The sequence below is a fragment of the Lynx rufus genome, unplaced genomic scaffold (assembly GCF_022079265.1).
Source record: "Lynx rufus isolate CCGP_SWC_20201006 ecotype Redwood Valley unplaced genomic scaffold, mLynRuf1.p SCAF_12, whole genome shotgun sequence".
Taxonomy (NCBI): Eukaryota; Metazoa; Chordata; class Mammalia; order Carnivora; family Felidae; genus Lynx; species Lynx rufus.
This window is the reverse complement of record NW_025814826.1, coordinates 38,863,405-38,887,674: the sequence shown is the minus strand read 5'-3', so window position 1 is coordinate 38,887,674 and position 24,270 is coordinate 38,863,405. Positions and strand designations below refer to the sequence as shown.

The 24,270-nt window shown below is 34.4% G+C and overlaps 1 protein-coding gene across 3 annotated transcripts in view; it reads right to left on the bottom strand.

Annotated features, from left to right (window-relative positions):
• The window catches only part of EMC2 (ER membrane protein complex subunit 2), a 52,259-nt gene that overhangs the window by 14,761 nt on the left and 13,228 nt on the right, over positions 1–24,270 (bottom strand). For all 3 annotated transcript variants that reach the window (XM_047074111.1, XM_047074112.1, XM_047074114.1), the window contains exons 5-9: positions 19,010–19,067; positions 7,072–7,157; positions 6,862–6,921; positions 1,212–1,293; positions 296–406 (exon numbers count right to left, since the gene is read on the bottom strand). In XM_047074111.1, the coding sequence (XP_046930067.1) occupies positions 296–406; positions 1,212–1,293; positions 6,862–6,921; positions 7,072–7,157; positions 19,010–19,067 (397 nt within the window). The remainder of the gene's footprint in view (positions 1–295; positions 407–1,211; positions 1,294–6,861; positions 6,922–7,071; positions 7,158–19,009; positions 19,068–24,270) is intronic.

Here is a 24,270-nt window from a genome sequence, read left to right as displayed (position 1 = left end):
GAATATCAAAACAATTAAGATATATACAATATGGTTTTGTATCTGTTACTATTTAATAAGGGCAGACTTAAATTCTGATAAAAGATTTTTTAAAATAAAATGTCAAATATCTAGGATATATTAACTTTCAAAAATAAAACTGCCTTACAACCTATTGCTCATATTTAACTAGAGGGGAAAAAATATGCTATCAACAAAACACAAAAAACAAGACAGAAATGAATGGATGGGATAGACTTAATGGGTTTAAATGACAGAATTCAGAAAATAACATTAAACATGCACCTCTACTCACCATGTAAAGCCCAAACAAAGCTCTCATATTTCTGTTGTTCAGTTTCAATGCCTGTGCAAAATACTTTCGTGAAAGTTCGAGGTTTTCAAGTCCACCTTGAGTATATTTAACCTGTTAAAAATTGCAAAGTGCTGAAATCTGTTTATTTTACTACTTTGAAATACAGCATGTTTCATCATACCACAGGCATGAGTAACTAAAACAGATATTCTGTAAACAAATGCAAGATGTTAAAAGAATTCATCTTAAAGTTGTTGAAGTTAATCTAAATTTTAAAACATAACCTCCCCTGAAAAGCCTATTCTATGAACATTAAGATCAGAGTAGTTTTTAAAACAAAATGCTGTCATTAAAAAAGCCAACGTAATTTCTATTTCAACTGCCTTGCAAATGCCTCACAACTTTGTATTTTCTATCACTAGCATTCTAAATCTACATGTAAACACTGAGTCATCCTTTTCTAGCCACCTTGACATTTCTTAATAATAAAATCCTTCCGACATAGCATTCAACTGTGTACCATTATTCTTACTAGTGAGATAAATACTTGCTACTTCCAAAACTACTGATCTTAATATGAATTTCCTAGAACATGGAGTTAAAAATCATAATTGTTATAAATGTCTCAGAAGCCATTAAATGGTGACAGCTGTGACATCATCATTCATAATTAGGAAATAAAATAGTATATAATAAAAAAAATTTCACTGTTTGAAATGCTTTTATTTTTAAAGTCATATTCCTATTACAGTGTTAAAAATTTAAAACTTTTACTCATACAGTTAATTTTCATCGGATGTGTTAAATATTTATATACTTGCCTCATACTAAATAGGACATATTTATAGTTCTAAAATAATACGTAACACCCACAAAAATAAAATCATATACAACTGTTGTTTCTGAAAACACTTACTTCAGCATACTGCTGACAGTATAAGTGGTTGTGTGGATTAGTCATCATTAGCTCTTCTAAGCAAAAGGCTGCCTTAGCATAGCTGAAAAATGAGGAGTAATCAGTTTTAAAAGTCAGAAATATCATCGTAGCTAAAATAACTTAAAAATAATTAAAAATAACTTAAAACAATGACTGAAAATAACTTTAAAACAATTTTAGTGATGTTAGACATTTTATTCCCAAAATTTAAATAGCTTTACTAATAAAATACTTGTTATGCTGAATTCATAAATACAAATAACAAATGCTTAAATCCTAAAGCAGCTTATGAACAATCAGTAGATACCACCTTCTTAAAACTGGGTCACCATTATGACATCCAAACGTTATTCACAACACAGACTTCACGACCTTGGACTGGGCTACATATAAAATAACATCAAGTCCATTGATCACTGAATTAAATATTCAAATAGCTAAAGTGTAATGAGGAACATTTTATTAAATACTATCTATTCACAAAAATCTTTATTGATACATACTTACTAATATATTCTATTACAAAGACTTTTTATTACTTGTTTGTCAAATACAAAATTATAATGAAGTTATATATTTTTAAACCCATGAAAAATAGATGAAGTTAGTGGTTTTGATATGCACTCTACTATTATTTCATCATGTGGTAAAGGGACAAGCATCTTGCTAAAAACCTGAGGAGAGAACCGCTACAAAGGGTTCTGGAAAAATAGTTTTACACCACATGACTGTAATTCCCCTTAATGTATTTTATATGTTTAAAGTGATGTGCATCCTCAGCATTTATAGGAAATCCTAAAGAACACAGGTGTTACAAGATTTATTCCCAGTGAAAAGGTGGTAATAGTACCTAACAGAAAAAGGCATCTCCAGTTATTTTTGGCATTTGTCACCAATGTACAAAGCTACCTATCTTTACACTAAGTCTGATATACTGTTCAAAATATACATGCTGCAGTTTCACATATATGTGACTAATAACAGCTACCTTTTATTACATGCTCTTTATGTATCATGCACTTCTCCAGGTATGTTATATGTATTAACTCATTTAATCCTCCCCAAACCCTAGGAAGGAGAAAATTATTATTATCATTTTATAGTTGAGAAGGCACAGAGATGCAAACTGAAACCTAGGCTCTGCCACTCCAGACAGCCTACTCTTAACCACTATGCTTACTGTCTCTATGCACTACACACAATGAAAAACCATGGTAATGATGGTAGTGATGAAGATGTCAATGATAACATAAAAACAGGTACAACAATCAAACCTAAAGGGCCTCAGAAACCAAAAGCACCCTATAGATGACCTAAATATCACAGCGTTTTAGATTTATGTATACATACTATCATCAAGGATCCTACAGCTGTTTAGTCCTTTTCATTTTTATATCCAAAACGCAGCACTGGTTCTTGACATGTGATAGGTATATAATAAATCACTAAACAAATAACTGAATAAATATCTAGAACAAAAGTATTATGACTACCTATCTAATATTCTATGAGAGATGAGGAAAGTTTACCTTAAACACTCAACTTGACCAAAAAGTTCCCTTCTAAATGTGTTCCTTTTATCAAGATGATGCAAAAATTCATATTAGTGCTAAGAATAAATGTTCTTACAGATTTAAATAGGCTGAGCACAACTCTCATTCTGGTTCTTATACATCACAGAGTAAGATAAAATAGGCAGGTAGGAGTTTCTACTGAAAACTGAATGCCAAGGTATTTTTCTCAAAATTATTTAGTATCACAAAGAAGAGGGTACCTTCCCCCTGTTTTACAAAGTATAAAATAATACTAACTTGGTGGATAAAGTATAAAATCAAATAAACTTAGAGCTGAAAGAAGCAAAAGACAGTCTAATACAGTTTTCACAGCAGCAGTTCATTCAAGAGTATTAAACCATATGGAAAGTAACTTGAGTGACTATTTCCTCAATTCTCCCAAGAATGGTACCTAGCCAATTTCATTCCAAATGCATAAAAAAGATAATTCATTACATACAATAACTCAACGGTTAGAGAATTAAAATTATTTGAATCTATTTCAAATAACTACTAATAGTATGTCAGTGACTAAATAAAGTTTTCCAAGTTCTTCCGTTCCTCACAAAAGCATTTATATAGATCATATTTATCCCTGCATTGCTTTATCAACTTTATGATTTTTCCTTATGGGATATTGATAATTCCATCTGTTACCGAATTTTATAGTTAAGGCTACATATAGTCACAATTATAATTAGTTTATATTACTAACTGCTTCTTGCTGATATAACATCTAGTTCTGACTATAAATCAAGGGGAAAAAATCAGGTATCTTTGTTCAAAATACATATTTTCCTTTATAATTTGTATTGGTGGTGCAAATATATACATTTTAACTAATTTTTTATATTTAGAACAAGTAAAATGTCTCAATATGGTCAACTGGTGTGATATATACCACTACAATCACTAAACAGGAACTATAATCAGAAATTTATAAATCAAATTTATAAATAAGAAGCAAAATTAAATGTAACTTTTTAAAGATATAAAAACACACATGGCAGAATTCCATATCCTCTTTAACCTCTCTAACACAATGAATAGGCTTATATAAACATTCTGTTTTGGAAATTTATTTGGAGTAAAAACTCTAGATCTAGAGTAGCAATGCTGCCTGTGACCTATTCTACTTAAAAGAGCTTATAACTACTACTCCTAGGCAGAAAGAATGCCAAAATGATAAATATATCTAGCAACTCCTAATTTGCTACATTTTGCCACTATCCCCACAAAACTGTAGAGACATTCTACAGAAGTTTCCTCTTCTACCAAAAATAAACAAACAACAACAAACCTAACTACCACAGCAACTTGCGGAAACAGGTTAAATGAATTAAATGAACAGATTCTGATTTTCATATAGTTTCAAAAAATCTGGAGATATTTCCACTCACCCTAAACCTGAATATTCCCTCTGTGTTCAATTAAAAAAACTAAATGGTCATTTTGTAAATAACTAGCTTTAAGACCAGAAAGAGTTCTGTGATACAAGATAAAAAGGTAGGCTGAACAACTGAAAAATCCCAAGAAATCGAGAAACACAAAGACAGAATAAGTACCTAAAATGTAATTTCTTCTCAGGGGAAATGATAATTTTCTGTCTTTGTATTTCTTGATTTCTTGGGATTTTTCAGTTCATTTCTCTTAAGTATATGTATATTCAACTCTATCTCAATGAAGTCTTTAGATTCAAAGAAAAACTGAATGTGGCTATTACAAGGTGAAGCTAATAATAATAATAATAAACTTAATTATGGGTTAAAAATAGAGTATGATCTATTTTAGAACTAAATACAGAAATATAAGAAATACATACAAAAAAGTAACACCGAGAAAGAAAACAGAAAACTGAGGTGATACATTTATGTAGTTCTTAGAGGACATGAAAGCAATCAAAATTGAAATACATATAAAAATATGAAATTTTTGTAAGTTAAAAGAATCAATGTTAAAAAGATACATATCAAACAAGGATATACTTTTGACAGGACAAAGGTTCATATCATTTATATAGTATACATGTTGCCAAAGTGAGCACTCACATCATTTGTATAAAAAGCTATTAAAAATTTATAAAAAGTTTTAACCAATTTCCACTTCACAAAATTTATGAAGACTAAAAAGAATGATAGCAGCCAGTGTTAAGGGGACACTAATAATTTCTGATGTGAGAGTAAATTTCTAGTGAACAACATTTACCAAAACCACTAAAAATGAGCTATATATAATCATGTAATTTTACTTCTAAGAATTAAGACCAGGAAACAAAATAATTAGCATACATAGCATTACAGCAAAAATGAAAAAACAAAAACAAAAGACCAAGCTTTCCATTCCCATAGGAAACTGGTAAAGAATACTAGAGCACATTAATAAGATGGAATAATAGAAAGCTACTAAAATATTTATTGTGATAAGGAATGTATGTCAAAACATAACAAAGTAAAAAGAATAAGCTATAAAAGATAATTCTATTTTAGGTTTCTGTTTCAAAAGGTACAGAGGAAAAAAATCAAATATAAATTGTAGATAAGTTAAGAGGATGATCCAATTAGGATTTTGGTCTCTGTCTTTACTCTTTGTTGCATTTTCCAAACTTTCTTCATTAGATATTTAATTTAAAAAAAGTGCCTTGATTAATATGAAGTGTTTTTAAATGCCTTTAATCTCAAGATCTTCAAAAGACGCTAAAATATTTGAAATAACTGTCATCTGTTTTAAGGACAAAATAAAACGAATGTTAATTGTTGTACTGCACTCCAAAAATTCAGCTTCATGTTAAACTATATACTGTACACTTTATAAAGGTTGACTTTAAAACTATGAAAAATGGAACACCTGAAATTAATATAGCACTGTATGTTAAATACATGGGAATAAAAATAAAAATAAATTTTGAAAAAAAGCTATGAAAAGTGGAAACATCACCATTTAAACCAAAATGTACTGTATCACTCTCACATACATAAGAAAATCTTGAGTATTTTTACATATGTGATCATAGAATCATACATACATCTATATGCACATAATTCAGGACATAATTCTCCAAAGGAAACAAAAAGAATCTGACAGCTAGAACACAGCTGAGAGAAGAGAACTGAAGAATGGTTCCCAGAATACAACAGACATTCATTAAATGACAGCTATTACTTTTATTTTAGCTTCCAGTTTTACATGCAGATAACTACCTTAATTCTCCATTTCACATCACACACATAGCCCTGGGTAAAGGCAAGAGGTAGGTGCCTTAATTCTATTTTATTTCCTGTTTCAATTATTTATAGTATGAGACTGAGGTTAACTATTCATACACAGTCAAAATATGTGCATGAGAATCTGAGGCTATTCTCTCAGAAAGAAGAAAAGAAACAATGTGATATACTTCAGATTTAGAAGAACTAAGGGAAAAAAGAAAAAAAATCCTGCCTGTAGATAGAGGTTGGCGTTAATGCTGCAATATTAGAAAACTTGCACTAAGACTAGGCTAATCCTCTCACACTGGGATTTCCTCCTGTCACTGCATCAATAAAAAAAGCTAACAAAAACATTAAATATCCAATAAGTAAGTTCCTACAGCATTCAACATTCTTGATTATTCTTGGTCTTTTACCCAGGCAACAGAATGCTTCTAACTCTGGAAGAGTTGATTCTCTTAATACTAAGGCTAATAAATGCATACAATTGACAGAATTTTTAAACAGCAGGGTGTATAATACTCTTTGTATATAAGAACAATTTAGACTCTAAAAATTCACAATTTTGAATCAGTAAAAATAGCCTTAGTTCAGCGAAAGCAGGTCTTTCTAATTCCAAAGAATCCATCTATATTTGAAAGAAAAACTTATTTCTCAAACAAAATAACTTAGCAAAACGCAAATGACTTAATTAAAGCAATTCACATATTACAACCAACAAACTGTTGATTTGTTAGGTTTCATTTATTTATTTTGTTCATTTAAAATGACACATGACTCATAACTTCTCACCAATCCTTCAGAAACCACTACATCCTCTGAACTTCTATAATAGTGATAAAAACTACACTCCTAACAAAATTTATAACTTACTCATGTTCATTGATATAAAGTTCTGCAAGTTCATGCCAGGCTTCTTGGTCTCCAACAAATCTGGTGAGAGGAAAGGGAAAGAAAATAAGTGTGTAGATATTCTGTAAATGAACAGCATGGAGGCAAAAAGGAAAATCAAATGCAAATTCCATTTTAATTAAAAAAGATTTATCAGAATAACAAAACACAATCCTCTTGTAAGACACTCACTGTTCCAGATACTCATTCAGTTCCCGAATGGCCTCCACATTTTTCCCCTGGGCTTTTCGAATGGCAATCTTACGCTTTCTTGCAGCCTATGGGTTGACATTAATAAAGGATTAGGCCCTCGTGATTCCCTGGGTTTTTGTAAAGAAGGTAATTTGACTGTGCAAATTATTATCTCAATGCCAGTGAAATTCCATTGTAGAAATACTGCTTACTGGGAGTTTATAAACATACCCCATGACATCCCACTGGGGAATTCAAACATTCCTCTAACAATCACATATGCTTTACTTTTGATGTACACAATGTATGCATCATTTCATTCAAATAAATAACCATCCAGATTCTGATAATTACAAGCCAGCAGGGAATCCTAATCTTTACCCAGCCTAAACTCCTTTACCCTGTCTCATTCATAAGATTTGTATGTTAAGAGATAGAGGGATAGTGGAGATTAGAAAAAAAAATCTCACCATGGCCACTTGAATGTCATTATAAAATACAGCTCCCAGTAACTTTTTTCAGTTTTAAGGAAAAAACCTACCTGTAAGTCTTTCAAAAGAATAGCACAGAACTTGAAAAAAATATTTTATAATAAACAAAACTTTAAACTTGCATTTTAAAGTTTTTTAAACAATAAATATAAATATCAGTGCCATTTATGAATTCATCAAATATGCACTAAACATCTATCGTTTGACAGGCACTGTGCAAGATAATGAAAATATGGGGATAAAAAAGAATAGATAATTCATTACAGGAGCAATGAAAAAAAGACACATCAAATAAAAAAGACAATGATAGAGATATCTAGGGTGTTGTGGCAACATGGAGGATATCCTAACACAGGCTGTGGCAGAGTGAAGGAGGTGTAAGGGCAGGAAGCAAAGAGGTTCCCAGATGTGATACCTGTACTGAAACAGAAAGAGCAAGTAGACATTAAAAAAGCAAAAGAGGAAATTGTGTGGAGGACAAAGCACAGATGAAGGAACACAGAAACAAAGGCACAGAAGACACCAACAGTATGTGTAATCAGACAGCAACATTGTGTATAATCCAGACTATCTATCTGAGGGGGGAGTTAATAGGGACTGGAGGGCACTATATAAAATATTAAATTTATATCTCTTCCATCTCTATTTAATTCAATGCAGATAGCTAAACAATAAAACAAACCAAAACTATGGCCAAGTTTATGAATTATGAACATGATTGCGATTGTTTTATACAATACATACTCTATAAAAATGCAGACAAGGGAAGTAAAATGAATGGGACCTCTTTAGACTAGTAGAGTTACCTTTCATAGGTGAAAAAGGTGGAGGTTTTGCTCGAAAGAAGTGAAAGTAAAAAAAAAAATCAGAGAAAATCAAGAGATTTCCAATAAATAAGACCATGAGTGATATTTGTAATAACAATGATAAAAAACATGTTGGTAAGAAAAAATGAAATGTGTTAAAATGTATATCCTTGATTATTAAGCTCATGCTGAAGGCTTAATACAATACCTGCCATATGGCAGGTATTCAAATATTTTTGGAATAATTTCACTATGTACAATAATGAACGTGCTATAATAAATGTACCATTTAAAAGGCCTCAAGAATTCAGAAAGAAAAGTAAGAGAAAAGCTCTAAACGTAACTCAATCTTAAACACTTGAGGAAGAATATTAGACTTCAAATGAGAGCCTTCTTCCAAGTTCTTCTGAAAACAGGTGATGGATAACTTAACACATAACTAAGAAACAAATTTCTTTTGGATATATCATATCTAATGCCACCAATCCAACATCATTTGAAGCATATTTTAACTGTTTATTCCTTTCATCTATCATGATACTACTTCCTCTACAGGCAATATGGTAGAACGGAGTCCATGTTTTTTTTTGTTTTTTTTTTTTCAATGTTTGTTTATTTTTGGGACAGAGAGAGACAGAGCATGAACGGGGGAGGGGCAGAGAGAGGGAGACACAGAATCAGAAACAGGCTCCAGGCTCTGAGCCATCAGCCCAGAGCCTGACACGGGGCTCGAACTCACAGACCGCGAGATCGTGACCTGGCTGAAGTCGGACGCTTAACCGACTGCGCCACCCAGGCGCCCCCGGAGTCCATGTTTTAAAATAAAAAAGATAAGAAATAAATACCAACTCTTGGCACTTACCAGCTTTCTAACCAAAGGCAAAATACTTAACCTTCCCAAATGTGCATAATACCCCAATCTCCAAGTACCAATGTAAAGCAACTAACACAGTACACAGTATATAATGGTATTGAATAAATAGTATCTTCCTTCCTTTCTCCTTTATTCTATGCTTAACATTATGTTAAGCATAATACAATTCTACCTATGAGATCTTTAAAGGCCCAGAACAGGTTGCTTCATTTGATACTAATATCTTGTCCAATCTTTATAGGATTTGCACCAGTTGAGATATTACAAAGATGTAATGAAATTTGTTGAAAATATTAGATTTAAATGTGACATATCAGACAAAAGGTCTAAGTATGAACATGAATAACAATGAATACTTCCATGGTAAGAAGTATGGTATGAACATTGTAATGGATACCATTATGTACAATATAAGTTTCATGAAGAAGGGTATACTAAAAACACCCATCTAACTTTAATTCTTTTTCTTGGTGATTTAACAGCAGAACCATCTCTCTACTGTTGAATATACACTGATATTTTTAGGTCAGCGGCATGCTGCAAAATATAGTTTGTAAAGCACTGCTGTAAGGTTTCAAAGATAATTCATGTTTAAAATGCCTTTTAAAAAACACATCTTTTATAAATGATGGAAAACAGATTTAAACAACTTAAATGCATCGGAAGAGACAGAATTAAGAGTAGAATCTGAAATTTCTGATTCCCATTCTAGAACCTTCTAGACTTCCTAAAAGAATCTGAAATATTACAGGTTAAATAACTGTTACTATTATTTTGAATTATGTGTATTTGTAGTAGGTGAAATGTCATAATTTTATAACAATGTAAAACAAACAGAATTCAGTATTAACTTTGTAACTGAAAGTTTTAAATATAAGGCTTTAATTAATCAATTTGGGAAAAGTGCCCAAAAATCTCTACTATATAAGCAATATATTGATTGATCATGTAAAACCTAAGATATAGCATTTTATTTCCTAATAGCATAAAGTCTAAAACAAACTTTTAAGTGGTAACACTTCAACTAAGGCAAGGACAGTCTTCTTAATTAAACTATGTATGACAGCTTAAAGAAATACCTATGTGGCAACAACTGTCATATAGGCAATGATATATTATTAAGTTATATACTATGCAACAGTCTTTTCCATGTTATTTCTCCTAAAAGAAAAATAATACCACATGCTAGCATAAGAACCAATCTTTTTTTATCATGATAATTTTAAGTGAGCATTAAGCAGGGATTTCATTTCTGGCCAAGATGGGAGTAACAGGGATCAGATTTACCCTCCTGCCTGAACCAAAGAACTAGACTATATACATGAAACAATCACTTTTAAGGCATAGGACAAGAGGCACAGTGATCCCTGAGCGGCTGGAAACAAATGAGGTGAGCCCTATTTTTATTGTCCTGGCTTGCTACCTTGAGGGAGTTTCATGGAATGAATCCTGTGCAGGAAGAGAAAACAGGTTGAGTTCAGTAGACTGTGAGTTCAGGAAAAGGAGCTGAGTATCAGGAAGATCAAAGGCTAGAGCTTATAGACATAGTACTAGAGAAAAAAGAAACAGAGTAAGAACTCTAGATTCCCCTTGAATCTGAAGGGTTTTCCTGGAGTATTCAGCCTTGTACTGACCAGTGCATGTGAGTGAAAACACTACCCAAGCCAAGGAGAGAATCACCAGAAAGGCTTAAGGGGAAGTGTCTTGAGCTCACACAGGGATGGGAATAGTGCCTATTCCCACCAACCAGACTAGAAAATGCCATGATTCCTGTGGCAATGGACAGAGTGCCCAGAAGGATGTAATGAGGTATCATTAGCCCTATATACATTGCTCTGAACCTCTCTAACAAAGACCCAAAAGGATCAAATTGCTTCCAAGTAACTTGTATACCACAAGAAAGCTCAAGATTATATTACAGGAATACAAAAATGGAAAGGAGTAAAAACTTTTGAAGATGATAGTTTTGTTCACTATCTTGATTGTGTGATGGCTTCACAGGTATATCCAAGTGTCAAAACTTACCAAATTGCACACCTTAGTTAAATGTGTCCAGTCTATTTTACATCAATTGTATGTCAAAACAGTTTTAAAATAGCATTAATTGGACTAAAAGTTAAGTCAAGTCTTGAATATCTATCAATTTCCATTTATTTCTTTTTTATACTTTCTTTCCTAAAAGCATGCCAATGTTCTGAATTTTTCTTAATGTCTTGTTTGGAAAAAGCTTTGCAAATGTCAGTTTGAGTCTTAGAAATGAAAACTGTTCGGGGCACTTGCGTGACTCAGTCAGCTGAGCCTTTGGCTCAGGTCACAATCTCATGGTTTGTGAGTTCAAGCCCCCTCATTGGGCTTGCTCCTGTCAGCCTATCAGCACAGAGCCTGCTTCAAATCCTCTGTCCCCTTCTTTCTCTGCTCCTCCTCTGCTTACGCTCTCTCTCAAAAAAGAAAAAAAATAAAAACAATATATATGTTAAAAAAAAAATGAAAACTGTTCCAGGGGTGCCTGGGTGGCTCGGTCAGTTAAGCGTCCGACTCTTGATTTCAGCTCAGGTCATAATCTCACAGTTTGTGAAATTGAGCCTGGCATCAGGCTCTGCATTGACAGTGCAGAGCCTGTCTGGGAGTCTCTCTCTCCTCTCTCTCTGCTCCTCTCCTGGCTCGCATGTTCTCTCTCTCTCTCTCTCTCTCTCAAAATAAATAAATAACCATTTTTTTAAAAAGTGAAAACTGTTCCACTTCACAAGTGATTTTATTAACAGCAGTTAGAAATTTCTATAAAATATTTCTATAATAAAATATAAAGTACTGATGACCACCAACAAATCTTCATCAAACTTGCTACATGCTTTATGTAACACTACATACAAAGAGGCTAGCCAGCAATTCTTCCAGAAACACTTGTCATATCTTAAAAAAATAAGCTACAGTGGGGAAGAAATGCCACCTAGGAAAAGATTAAAGGATTAAGATCTACCAGCAAAATACAATCTAGACTCCCTTACTGCAGATGCTGGGACCTAGGAAGAAACAGACCACTGACCTACAGAAGGAAAGCAGAATTCTAGGTTCTTCCAAGGCTTATGCCCACTACCCTAAGAAATGTAGCATTCTGAAAGCATCTTCATCTTTGGCACAGAGGCAATTACATCTAATTCCAAAACAAAACTTCAAATATTTGATAAATCACACTATGCAGTTTACAATTCTAGGCAAAATCTGATCTTTCTGAAATATGAAATTAAATTAAAAAGGGAGTAATTACTATACCTCTTTTCTGAAAGGCATATAAGTTTGACAAGTATTCATTGAAGGCCTACCACATGCTAGGCATTAGTCCATGCAATGGACATAATGATTTCCCTCAAGGAACTTTCAAAGGAAGAAAAGCCTACTTTTATTTTGAAAGCAAACAAACAAAAAAACTGGTGCTCAGGTAAGCCAAGGGATAAAAGCTCACAGTGAGCCTAATCCAATACTTGGCTTTGATAGGTATATTTGAGAGTTACCTTTCTAAAAACCATTCACATCTAAGTAATTTTATTTTATTTTTATTTTTTTTTAACGTTTATTTATTTTTGAGACAGAGAGAGACAGAGCATGAACGGGGGAGGGTCAGAGAGAGAGAGGGAGACATAGAATCTGAAACAGGCTCCAGGTTCTGAGCTGTGAGCACAGAGCCCAACGCGGGGCTTGAACTCATGAACCGCGAGATCATGACCTGAGCCAAAGTTGGACACTTAACCGACTGAGCCACCCAGGTGCCCCAGTAATTTTAATTTTTTTGTACTCTCATTGCAAAATATTCTTTCATCCATTCCCTATCCTTTCCAGTTCTACTTGTCCTAGGTTTAGATCCCTATAATCTTTGGCCTAAGACCGAGCAGCCTCCAAATTACAAATTATTTCATCTCATCGCATCTCCTTCAAACTATCTCCCATATTATTATTTTTCTATTATTTTAACGTTTATTTATTTTTGAGAGACAGAGAGACAGAGTATGAGTAGGGGAGGAGTAAAGAGAGAGGGAGACACAGAATCGGAAACAGGCTCCAGGCTCCAAGCTGTCAGCACAGAGTCCAATACAGGGCTCAAACTCACAAACCGTGAGATCATGACCTGAGCTGAAGTTGGACACCGAACTGACTGAGCTACCCAGGCGTCCTTATCTCCCGTATTATTAACAAAGTTATTTCTAAAAATATCTGGTGGTATTTCCCTAATCAAAATTTGACTTCATTGTGCATTTTCTAAGAATAAAAATTAAGTTCTGGAAATGTAACATACGAGGTTGTTCACAAATAAGGCCATCTTGCTGCATCTCCAGTCACTCTGTACAAAGAACCAATTCAAAGGTACAAAATATTGTTCCTCAGAACCCTAGTTTTTCTCAGAGGTCAATGAGTGCGGAAGAAGAAAGAGGTTAACTAGGTAGAGCACAGTACCATGCCCTCTCTTCAATAAGAATAGAAATAAAATTTCATCTAAAAAAGGCATTAAAGGAGGAAGTTCAGAAAGAGAAGTACAAATGGCTTTTTAAGTATATGAAAAGATCCAACATCATTCATAATGCAAATTATAACAAGATAACATTTTTTACCAATTAGACTGGCAAAGGTTAAAAACCAAAAAGCTGATAGTGTATACCATGTGGGAGAATACAGGAGAAGCACTCTCATACACCAGAGAAATGAATAAGGATGCTAAAAAGCCTTTGTGGAAGGAAATTTGGCAACATCTATCAAACAATTTTTTTTTTTTATTTTAGAGAGAGCACCCGTGCACACATAAGCAGGAGGGGGGAGGGAGGGAGGGAGGGAGGGAGGGAGGGAGGGAGGGAGGGAGAGAGAGAGAGAGAGAGCGAGCGAGCGAGCAGTTTCCATGCTCAGTGTAGAGCCTGACACGGGGCTCAATACCAGGACCATGGCATCCTGACCTGAGCCGAAATCAAGTCATTTGCTCAACCAACAGAGCCATCCAGGCACCCCTATCAAAGTTTAAAATGTATAGACCTCCAGACTTAGACTGCAGAGTAGGAATCCATCCTACAAATGGCATTCACTGCAACACTGTTCCTGGGAGAAAGATATCAGAATCAACCCAAGGGTTCATCAAACTGTTTTAATTTAACTTAAAACTGTTTTTCAAGACAGGGACTATACATCATACAACAAAATGCTATGTAGCTAATCAAAGGATGATGTAAAGGATGTGCTGATATATAGAATGATCTTTACACTGTGTTGTGAAGTAGAGTATGCCATAATTTGCATTTCAAATCACTCTATCAAAAGGGATACACTCATGCATACATGCATGTGTGTTCACAAGGAAAAAGTCTCTGGAAGAATACATTAGAAATGTTAACAATGTTTCCCTAAGTGAAGGAGGACTTGAGATCAGGGGTAAGAGGAAAGACTTAGTTTTCACCATATATTCTTTTGTATTGTTTGTAGTTTTAAACATGGGTAGGTTTTACATCTTCAAAAAAAATAACAAATTTTAAAAAATAGATGGGAGAAAAATAAATTTTAGCACCCTCCCAGAAGAAAATGGAAAACTTCCTTTCTAATCACTTTTTTCTTTCTTTCCTCGGTAAACTTTGTACTTTAACAGTGTGAAGGCTTCATTCATAAGATATGAGGACTTTCCCCAGCCCATCATCTTTGCTTCATTTCAACCACACTCATCCTTCAAAGCCTGCAAGGCTCAAAAAATCACCCAGCAAGTCACTAAAGAATACGAATTTAATAGTCTATTGTCAAAGTCCACAATCTGTTCATATCACTCTGCATCCCTAAGTGCAAAGTCAAGCGGGTGTCTAATTTGTTCTTCTATTCCCAGCACCAAGCATACTACAGGCACTCAACAAATATTTTTTGAAAGATAAATGAATGCAGGGCTCCTGGGTGGCTCAGTTGGTTAAGCATCTGACTTCAACTCAGGTCATGATCTTGCAGTTCATGAGTTTGAGCCCCATGTTGGGCTCAGTGCTGACAGCTGAGAGGCTGGAGCCTGCTTCGGATTCTGTGTCTTCCTCTCTCTCTGCCCCTCCCCAGCTCATGCTCTCTCTGTCTGTCTGTCTCTCTCTCTCAAAAGTAAATAAACATTAAAAAAAAAAAAAAGAAAGAAAGATTAATGAATGCATGTGAGAGGGAAGGAGAGCTCCTTAAAGCTTGACTGAACAAGCTAATTTCTATACTGGATATCTAGGAACAGAGGCACAAGACCAATGAAAGAGTCCTATGATCACTTTTAGACAATGCAAAGAAGAACTACAGTGTAAAAGCTTGAATTATAACTATGGATGAGGATGAAACCAGATTTTCCCACCTTTAAGGTCATACATTAAAGCTGCTTTGAAAAAAGAAACTGAAGTCTTTTACACTGCCACTTAACTGTTTAATACAAATAAAGTCTTCCCGTACTAGACTTAATTAGTTCTAGGTCTTTCATGGTTTTGTTATCTCCCTCAGTGTCTACCACAGTGCTTTCTATGGATACATAAACAGAAACGGTCTTTATTCTTAGTAACACCAACATTCTGGTGGTTCATGACAGGTACTCAATAAACATTTACAGAAGGACAGAAGGGACCAAGGGGACATTAGATAAAGATAATATTTGATGAAAAAATAATACATTTAAGCAAAGCTGAATTTAGTTACATTGTTCTAAAGTGTTTACCTGGCAACTAAGGGATTTAGTTACTACCACCCTCATACATAGTCTACGAGTAAAACCATTTGGATATCTCTTTTAGTCAGTCTTAGAGCCATAGAACATGGAAAGTACTACAAACACAGAAAAATAATTACATATTATCTTAAATCCTGAAAAAGTAAAATAATTTATTAAAAATATCCCCCACTTAAAATGACACATAAGTAAAATGTTTGACCCATAATTCCAAGAAATTAAGTTATAAGCTATTGATTTTTAACTGTTATCAAAAAAATTGTTTTGAAACTTTTCAGAAACGTGAGTTTGTATTTTCAATATATGACTGCATTAAAAATGAATACCTTTGAAACTGTGGTAAAGTCTTATAACTGAAATAAGTACATGAGAAAATCTGTAAGGAAAGAAAAACTGCCATTTTCTTAAAACAGGTGGCAAGTAATTACGATAGTTAAGATTAAAAAAAGTATTCAAAACTTTCCCATTTTAACTCCCTTTTTATTGGAAATATCTAGATAAATAACAACTCTGTTTCTGTTTTTAATAACAGATAGGCTTGCAGCTCTGTCAAAACTTTTCCCTGAACTTTCTATATGCTGAGAATCCTCATAAAATAATACATCCTTGCCATTCAAATATCTACCTCTACACTCCATTCCCCCAGCCCCTCCCAAAAAACCCTAGGAAGTTTCCAGAGAAAATTTCCCTGGGATGGGATAATATTAACAGCAAAAATCTAAACCATTTCACTACATAGATATATATTACCACCATGTGTAACTTACGAAATGTTGTCAATTAAATCTCAATAAAGTTGAAAAAAGCTTATCATTCAAGCAACAAACATAAGAATTACTACAGGGTATCAGAAGAGATAGCAGAGATTGGGGGTTTATGACTAATGAATGCCTGAGATAAATGCTAACTAAATATTGGACAGTTCAATATTAAATAATTCCCCAACATGCATAATTTACTTAAAACAAATCAAGTACCTAATGTTTAATATTCAGTATTTCTGCATCTTATAATCCACAATCATACATCAAATGACTTTTCAAAAATGTGTATTTTGAATGAAATGCTTGCCAAAAAGAGAAAACCTTCATGTATTTGTATTATGCTAATATAACAATTTCTCCTCCTCTAAAAGGACAAAACAAACTCAAACTGGTTTTTGGTTGTTTTTTTTTTATTTTTTTATGTTTATTCATTTTTGAAAGAGAGAGAGACAGAGCACAAGCAGGGGTGGGGTGGAGACAAAGGGGGACACAGAATCTGAAGCAGCTCCAGGCTCTGAGCCATCAGCACAGAGCACGACGTAGGGCTTAAACTCACAAAACCACAAGATCATGACTTGAACCAAAGTTGGATGCTCAACCGACTGAGCTATCCAGACGCCCCATCAAACTGGTTTTTGTTCAAAATTTCTAAAAATATTTTCTTTTAGCAGGCATATGTATGCATGGACATAATAAAAAATTTAAATGCCTGATATGTTATCTAAAAATCTAACTTTTCATTGAATAAAAGATAAGTCTGAGGAAAGCCATTATGCAAAAGTAGTAAACTAAAATGTTCTCAAAATTTAAAAAAATCTTCACCAGAGTATTTTAAAAACAAGTAACATTCCATAAGTATATCTGGAACAAATGCTCTGCACAATACACTAATATATTTGTTCAAATCAGGATAATTAAAGATGTTATCTTATGGGAAACACAATATATTTTTCTTTTTTTTAAATTTTTTTTTTCAACATTTATTTTTTTGGGGACAGAGAGAGACAGAGCATGAACGGGGGAGGGGCAGAGAGAGAGGGAGACACAGAATCGGAAACAGGCTCCAGGCTCTGAGCCATCAGCCAAGAGCCCGACGCGGGGCTCGAACTCACGGACCGCGAGATCGTGACCTGGCTGAAGTCGGATGCTTAACCGACTGCGCCACCCAGGCGCCCCTATTTTTCTTCTTTATGTGTATATATGTATACATGTATGTTATACGTACATATATATGTTCTTATCTAGGTATAAGGCCGAAAAAAAACAAAACACCTTTATTAATTCTATATACCAATTACTGTCATGACTTCATTATTCATTGAGACAACTAAAATATAACTACCAAAACAAAACAAGTTAGTATATCATAAACTTAAAAATATTACAAAACCACTGAACTCTGCTGGGCTTTTTTGCAAGCACATAAAATTCTTTCTTTCTAAATTTCCAATAGTTTCTTCTTTTTTTTAAGTTTATTTATTTTGAGAGAGAGAGAGAAAGACAGAGAGCAAGGGAGGGGTAGAGAGAGAGAGAATCCCAAGCAGGTTCCTAGCTATCAGGGCAGACCCCAACATGGTCCTCGACTTCAGGAACCGTGAGATCATGACCTGAGCCGAAGTCAGACACTTAACTGACTGAACCACTCAGGGGTCCCTCCACTAGTTTCTTTTTAATAAGGTATCTTATGAGTCAAATTTTACAGAAGAGTTTTAAATCTATTTTAAAACTGTGGTCCAACATATATATTTTTTTTCAGGTTTATTTATTTAGGGAGAGAGAGAGAAAGCAAGTGAATGGTGGAGTGGAAGAGAGAGAGGGAGAGAGAGAATCCCAAGAAGGCTCCATGCTCAGCACAGAGCCCTATGCAATCCCACAACCACAAGATCAGGACCTGAGCTGATTTCAGGAGTTGGACACTTAACCGACAGAGCCACCCAGGCACCCTCAACATAAATTATTTAAAATAAGAAACTAAAGGGGCGCCTGGGTGGCGCAGTCGGTTAAGCGTCCGACTTCAGCCAGGTCACGATCTCGCGGTCCGGGAGTTCGAGCCCCGCATCAGGCTCTGGGCTGATGGCTCAGAGCCTGGAGCCTGTTTCCGATTCTGTGTCTCCCTCTCTCTCTGCCCCTCCTCCATTCATGCTCTGTCTCTCTCTGTCCCCAAAATAAATAAAACATTAAAAAAATAAATAAATAAAATAAAATAAGAAACTAAAACCTGGCTTCATATGTATTTTCACATTATTTCAAAAATGAATAAATTTCACCTTTTAAAATAAAATTTAGACAGTCAGCTAACTTACAGTGTTAGTTGGATCTTCTTGTAAAATTCGATCATACAGTTGTATAGCATCATCGTATCTATTTTAAAAAAAAAGAAACATCAAGAATCATTACCTTAATATTTAGTGACAAATAGTAAATACAGAAAAACATTAAACTGGCAGGACTTTAAATGCATTGACAATTGGAATCCAACTCTCTTCTGATCTTCATGTAACAGTAATTTGCTAGAAATTTTTTACAGAAAAGCTTCATGTATAAAGCATTTATAAAAAAAAAAACTGACTTCAAAAATATACTGATTCATGAACAAAGAAAAACAGAGATGAACAAAAATACATGGATTCAATTTGGCCAAATACAAAGGTAAAAACTAGCAGCACAGAGAGATACTTTTGTGGTCTTAGATATACCTAGAATTACAGCCAGTAAGGCAGAAGAGCAAGTTTAATTTTAAACAAATTCACAAGTAAATGATCTATGATTTAATTCTCCTTTAATGAATACTTATGATAGCTTTTCTTAGTTGAGCTCGTTCAGTTCAATTCATTAAGCACCTGTTAAATATACACTTGCAATACACTTTAGTGAGTTACAATCTTATAAGAAAAATAGTTGACAATTTATCAAATGAAAAAAATAATCAAACATGACAGCATATAACTAACAACCCAAAATGAACATTATGTCATAGGGAATCAAGGGGAGGAATACATCAAAAATCACATAAAGAACATCATATAGTCTTACAAATGGTAATCTTGCTCAGGATGCAAGAAAATAGCTAAGTGATCCTGAAATTCCTTCCTAACAACATCCACAACCCCAACTCCATTCCAAATCAATTTCTTTATTCCAGATACAGATCTTTAGAGAAAACAAAAACAGTATTTAAAAACTTTCACAACAGTGTTTCTAAAACTAGAAACAACAGCTACATTCTTGAAATCTATTCATAAGTTTCCTAAGAGAGTTTTTTAATTTTATATTTTTCTGTTAATGATATTCAATATATAAATATTCTAGATCATTATGATGACACATCTTTTAACTGAATACTGCCCCACAAATTTAGTGCCCAAGCCTCTTTGTGATTATGATCATGCTAGAAGGTAAGAATATTTCAACTGTAGCAGACAACTGAGAAAAAGAAAAGCAGACTTAATTTGTAAATGGGTCCATACCATGTGAAGGCCAGACAGCATCACTGCACATTAAGTCAATTAGACTTAAAAGCAGTTCAAATAAAATTAGTTTGGACCTCAAATACATGCTAAAATAGTAAGTATGGCTAGCCTCAAAAGAACCTGCAATTAAATGGGGAAATCTAAAATAAAATCATTAAATATTAATAAAGCAAAACAATGAAGTATATAAAGATAAAATTAATGCTATAGAGCAAGGGTTCTATGACACAGTACATAAGACACGGTACATAAAAATCCCCTGGGAATCCTTCTCCAACTATGTAAACTCTGGGAAATACAAAGAAAATGACACAGGAAGGTAGGAAACCATTCCTTTTACTAATATAATGATAATCTGAATTTTAGTAGTCTTCTAGTTTTGGGGAGTATTTTATTAGAAAACTTACATTGCTTTTACAGCTATATAAAAACTATACACATAAGACATTATTAATACCTAGTTTTATATTACATTGAAGTTTTACTATAATAAAAATATAGTAATTTATTAAATAAAATTTTAATGTTTATGTATTTACTTTAAAAATTTTTTAACATTTATTTATTATTGAGAGACAGAGAGAGACAGAGCATGAGCATGGGAGAGGCAGAGAGGGGGAGACACAGAATCTGAAGCAGGCTCCAGGGTCCAAGCTGTCGGCACAGAGCCTGACACAAGGCTCAAACTCACAAACCCTGAGATTATGACCTGAAGCGAAGTCAGACGCTTAACCGACTGAGCCACCCAGGTGCCCATATGTTTATTTACTTTTAAGAGAGAGAGAGAGAGACAGCGTGAGTGGAGAAGTAGACACAGAATCTAAAGCAGGCTCCAGGCTCTGAGTTGTCCCCACAGAGCCCAACGTGGGGCTTGAACTCACGAAACATAAGATCATGACCTGAGCCAAAGTTGGACACTTAACCAACTAAGCCACCCAGGAGCCCCCAAAATATTCAGTTCTGTAAAAACTGAATGTGGTGGTTAATTTTTTTAACTGAGTGTGATGTATTAACTGGCCATGAGATACCCAGATTAAATATTATTCCTGGGCATGTCTGAGGTTGTTTCCAGATGAGATTTGCATTTGAATCTGTATACTCAGTAAAACGGACTGCCTTTCCCAATGTAGGTGGACATCACCCAATCTCTTGAGAGTTTGAAAAGAACAAATGCAGAGCAAAGAGTTATTCATCCCTTTTTCATGTCTCACTACATGAGCTGGGACATCTCATCTCATCTTTTCTTGCCCTCAGTCTGGGATTTACACCATTAGTTCCCTTGGTTCTCAGGCCTTTGGACTTGGACTCAGAATTACAGCACCAACTTCCTGGCTCTCCAAGTTGCAGATAGCAGATTCTGGGACTTCTCAGCCTCCATAATTGCTTCATAATAAATCTTTCTCCCTCTCCCTTTGCATCCTACCTCCCTCCTCCTACCCCATATATGTATACAAATACCCTCTAGATTCTGTTTCTCTAGAGACTCCTAATACACTGCAGGTCTACAAAAATTTACCTTTAGTCAGCAATGTTCTCAAACCTACTTGTCAATTCTCCTGCAGGGCTTCCTTTAAAGAAAATTCTGGATTACACCACTAACAAACTGATCTCAGTAAAATGGAGACTAGGCAACTACGTATTTTTTTTTAAAGGGCACAGATCACTCTAATTCACACAATGGTATATGAGAATCAATGGTTAATGGCCCCATGTAACAAAGACACATAATAGCCACTCTTTCAGGAGAAAAAAAATTAAAGAACACAACAGCAAAACTTTACTAGGTAAAATGATTATATGAGTTTCAATTAAAGAGCAAGGTGTAAAGATTAAAGTTCACTAGGTATCTTAGAAAACTTGACTTAAGAATAAATTATTGTTACCATATCAATTTTTTTTTTTCAACGTTTTTTTATTTATTTTTGGGACAGAGAGAGACAGAGCATGAACGGGGGAGGGGCAGAGAGAGAGAGGGAGACACAGAATCGGAAACAGGCTCCAGGCTCTGAGCCATCAGCCCAGAGCCTGACGCGGGGCTCGAACTCACAGACCGCGAGATCGTGACCTGGCTGAAGTCGGACGCTTAACCGACTGCGCCACCCAGGCGCCCCATCAATTTTTTATACAGTTAGAAAGGGGGTGGAGGGATAGGAACTATTAAAATGTGTCCTTTGGAAACTAGTACCTCTCAAACCTTTACAAGATAATTTTAAAAATCATTCATGTTGGATTCTGGGATGTGTTTGGCTATTTACATATTTTAAGAATGGTCTAAAAATACTAGATATACTATAGTTGAAATAAAACAAAAAGGGATATTAGAGTAGAACACTAATTCAGGAACAATCCTTTGTAGATTTCTTCCATTCTGTCCCCTGATTCAAATTACTTTCTGTTAACCTAAAATAACACTATTTTATTTATTTTTCTTTATGCCCTTTGCTTGCTTACAGAGAAGATCCAATGAGATTAAAATGTACATATAAACAAACACGTAAGCCAAAAGCCAAGGAACAAAAGGGTTAAGAAAAATTATATCAATACATCTTGCTTATTAAAAGCTACTGTAACTAGGTACAAGTTACCTCTTACTTACAACACCAAATTAAAAAAGTAAGGGGCGGGGCGCCTGGGTGGCGCAGTCGGTTAAGCGTCCGACTTCAGCCAGGTCACGATCTCACGATCCGTGAGTTCGAGCCCCGCGTCGGGCTCTGGGCCGATGGCTCAGAGCCTGGAGCCTGTTTCCGATTCTGTGTCTCCCTCTCTCTCTGCCCCTCCCCCGTTCATGCTCTGTCTCTCTCTGTCCCAAAAATAAATAAACGTTGAAAAAAAAAAAAAAATTTTTTAAAAATAAAAAAGTAAGGGGCAATAAGCTAACCCTAAAATTCACATGTAATAAATTCAAAGGACTCAGAATAGACAAAATCCTCTTTGGGGAAAGAAAAGAAGGAAGTCAAAGGCCTCATACTTACAAATTTCAGAACTTACCACAAAGCTACACTATCAATAGTGTGGAATCAATACACTGTGGTATGTGATAAACATATAGATCAATGGAACAGAACTGAAAGCCCAGTAATCAACCCTCACATTTACATTCAATTAATTTTCAACAAGGGTGCCAGACAATTAAATGGGGAAAGCAAAGTTATTTCAACAAAGATGCTGGGACAACTGGATATTCACATGCCAAAGAATAAAGTTGGGCAACTACCTCACACCATAAAAAATATTAACTGAAACAGATCAAAGACCTAAATATAAAAACTAACAGCAACATAAAACTCTTAGAAGAAAGGACAGGTGTAACCTTTGTGACCCTGATTAGGCAATGGTTTCTACATGACACCGTAAGTACAAGTGACAATGGAAAAACAGAACTGGACTTCATAAAAAATAAAAAACTTTTGTAATCAAAGGATACCATCAGGCAAGTGAAAAGACAACTCACATAATGTGAGAAGTTTTACAAATCATATTATCTGACCAGGGACGTGCATCTAGACTATATTTAAAGAACTCTTATAAGTAACTCCCATCTAGAAGCAAATATGAATAGACATTTCTCCAAATGGCCAATAATTGTATGAAAAGATGCTCAAGATTTCTAGTTCCTGGTTTGGCACATGATGATTCTGAAAGTCATCACTCCCATCCTCACAAGAAAAAAGCTAAACAAAGTGAACAAACTAACAACTCTTTTTAGATCCATCAGAAAATTGACCAAGTAAACCACTGCCCCTAAAATTAAGAGATAGATCAATACAGATAAACATAGCTCAATGGAACATAAGATCCCATCAAAAACTGTTAGAGCTAATAAATGAATTCAGTAAGGTTGCAGGATAGAAAATCAAGATATAAAAATCTGTTGCATTTTAATACACTAATAATAATCTATTAATAAGCTAATACACTAATAATATACTAATAATAATCTATTAATCTCATTTACAAGTCATCAAAAAGAATACACTACCGAGGAATGTATTTAACCAAAGAGGTGAAAGCCCTGTATGTTGAAAACTATACCACACTCATGAAAGAAATTGAAGAAAATCAAAAGATATCCATGCCCATGGATTGGAAGATTA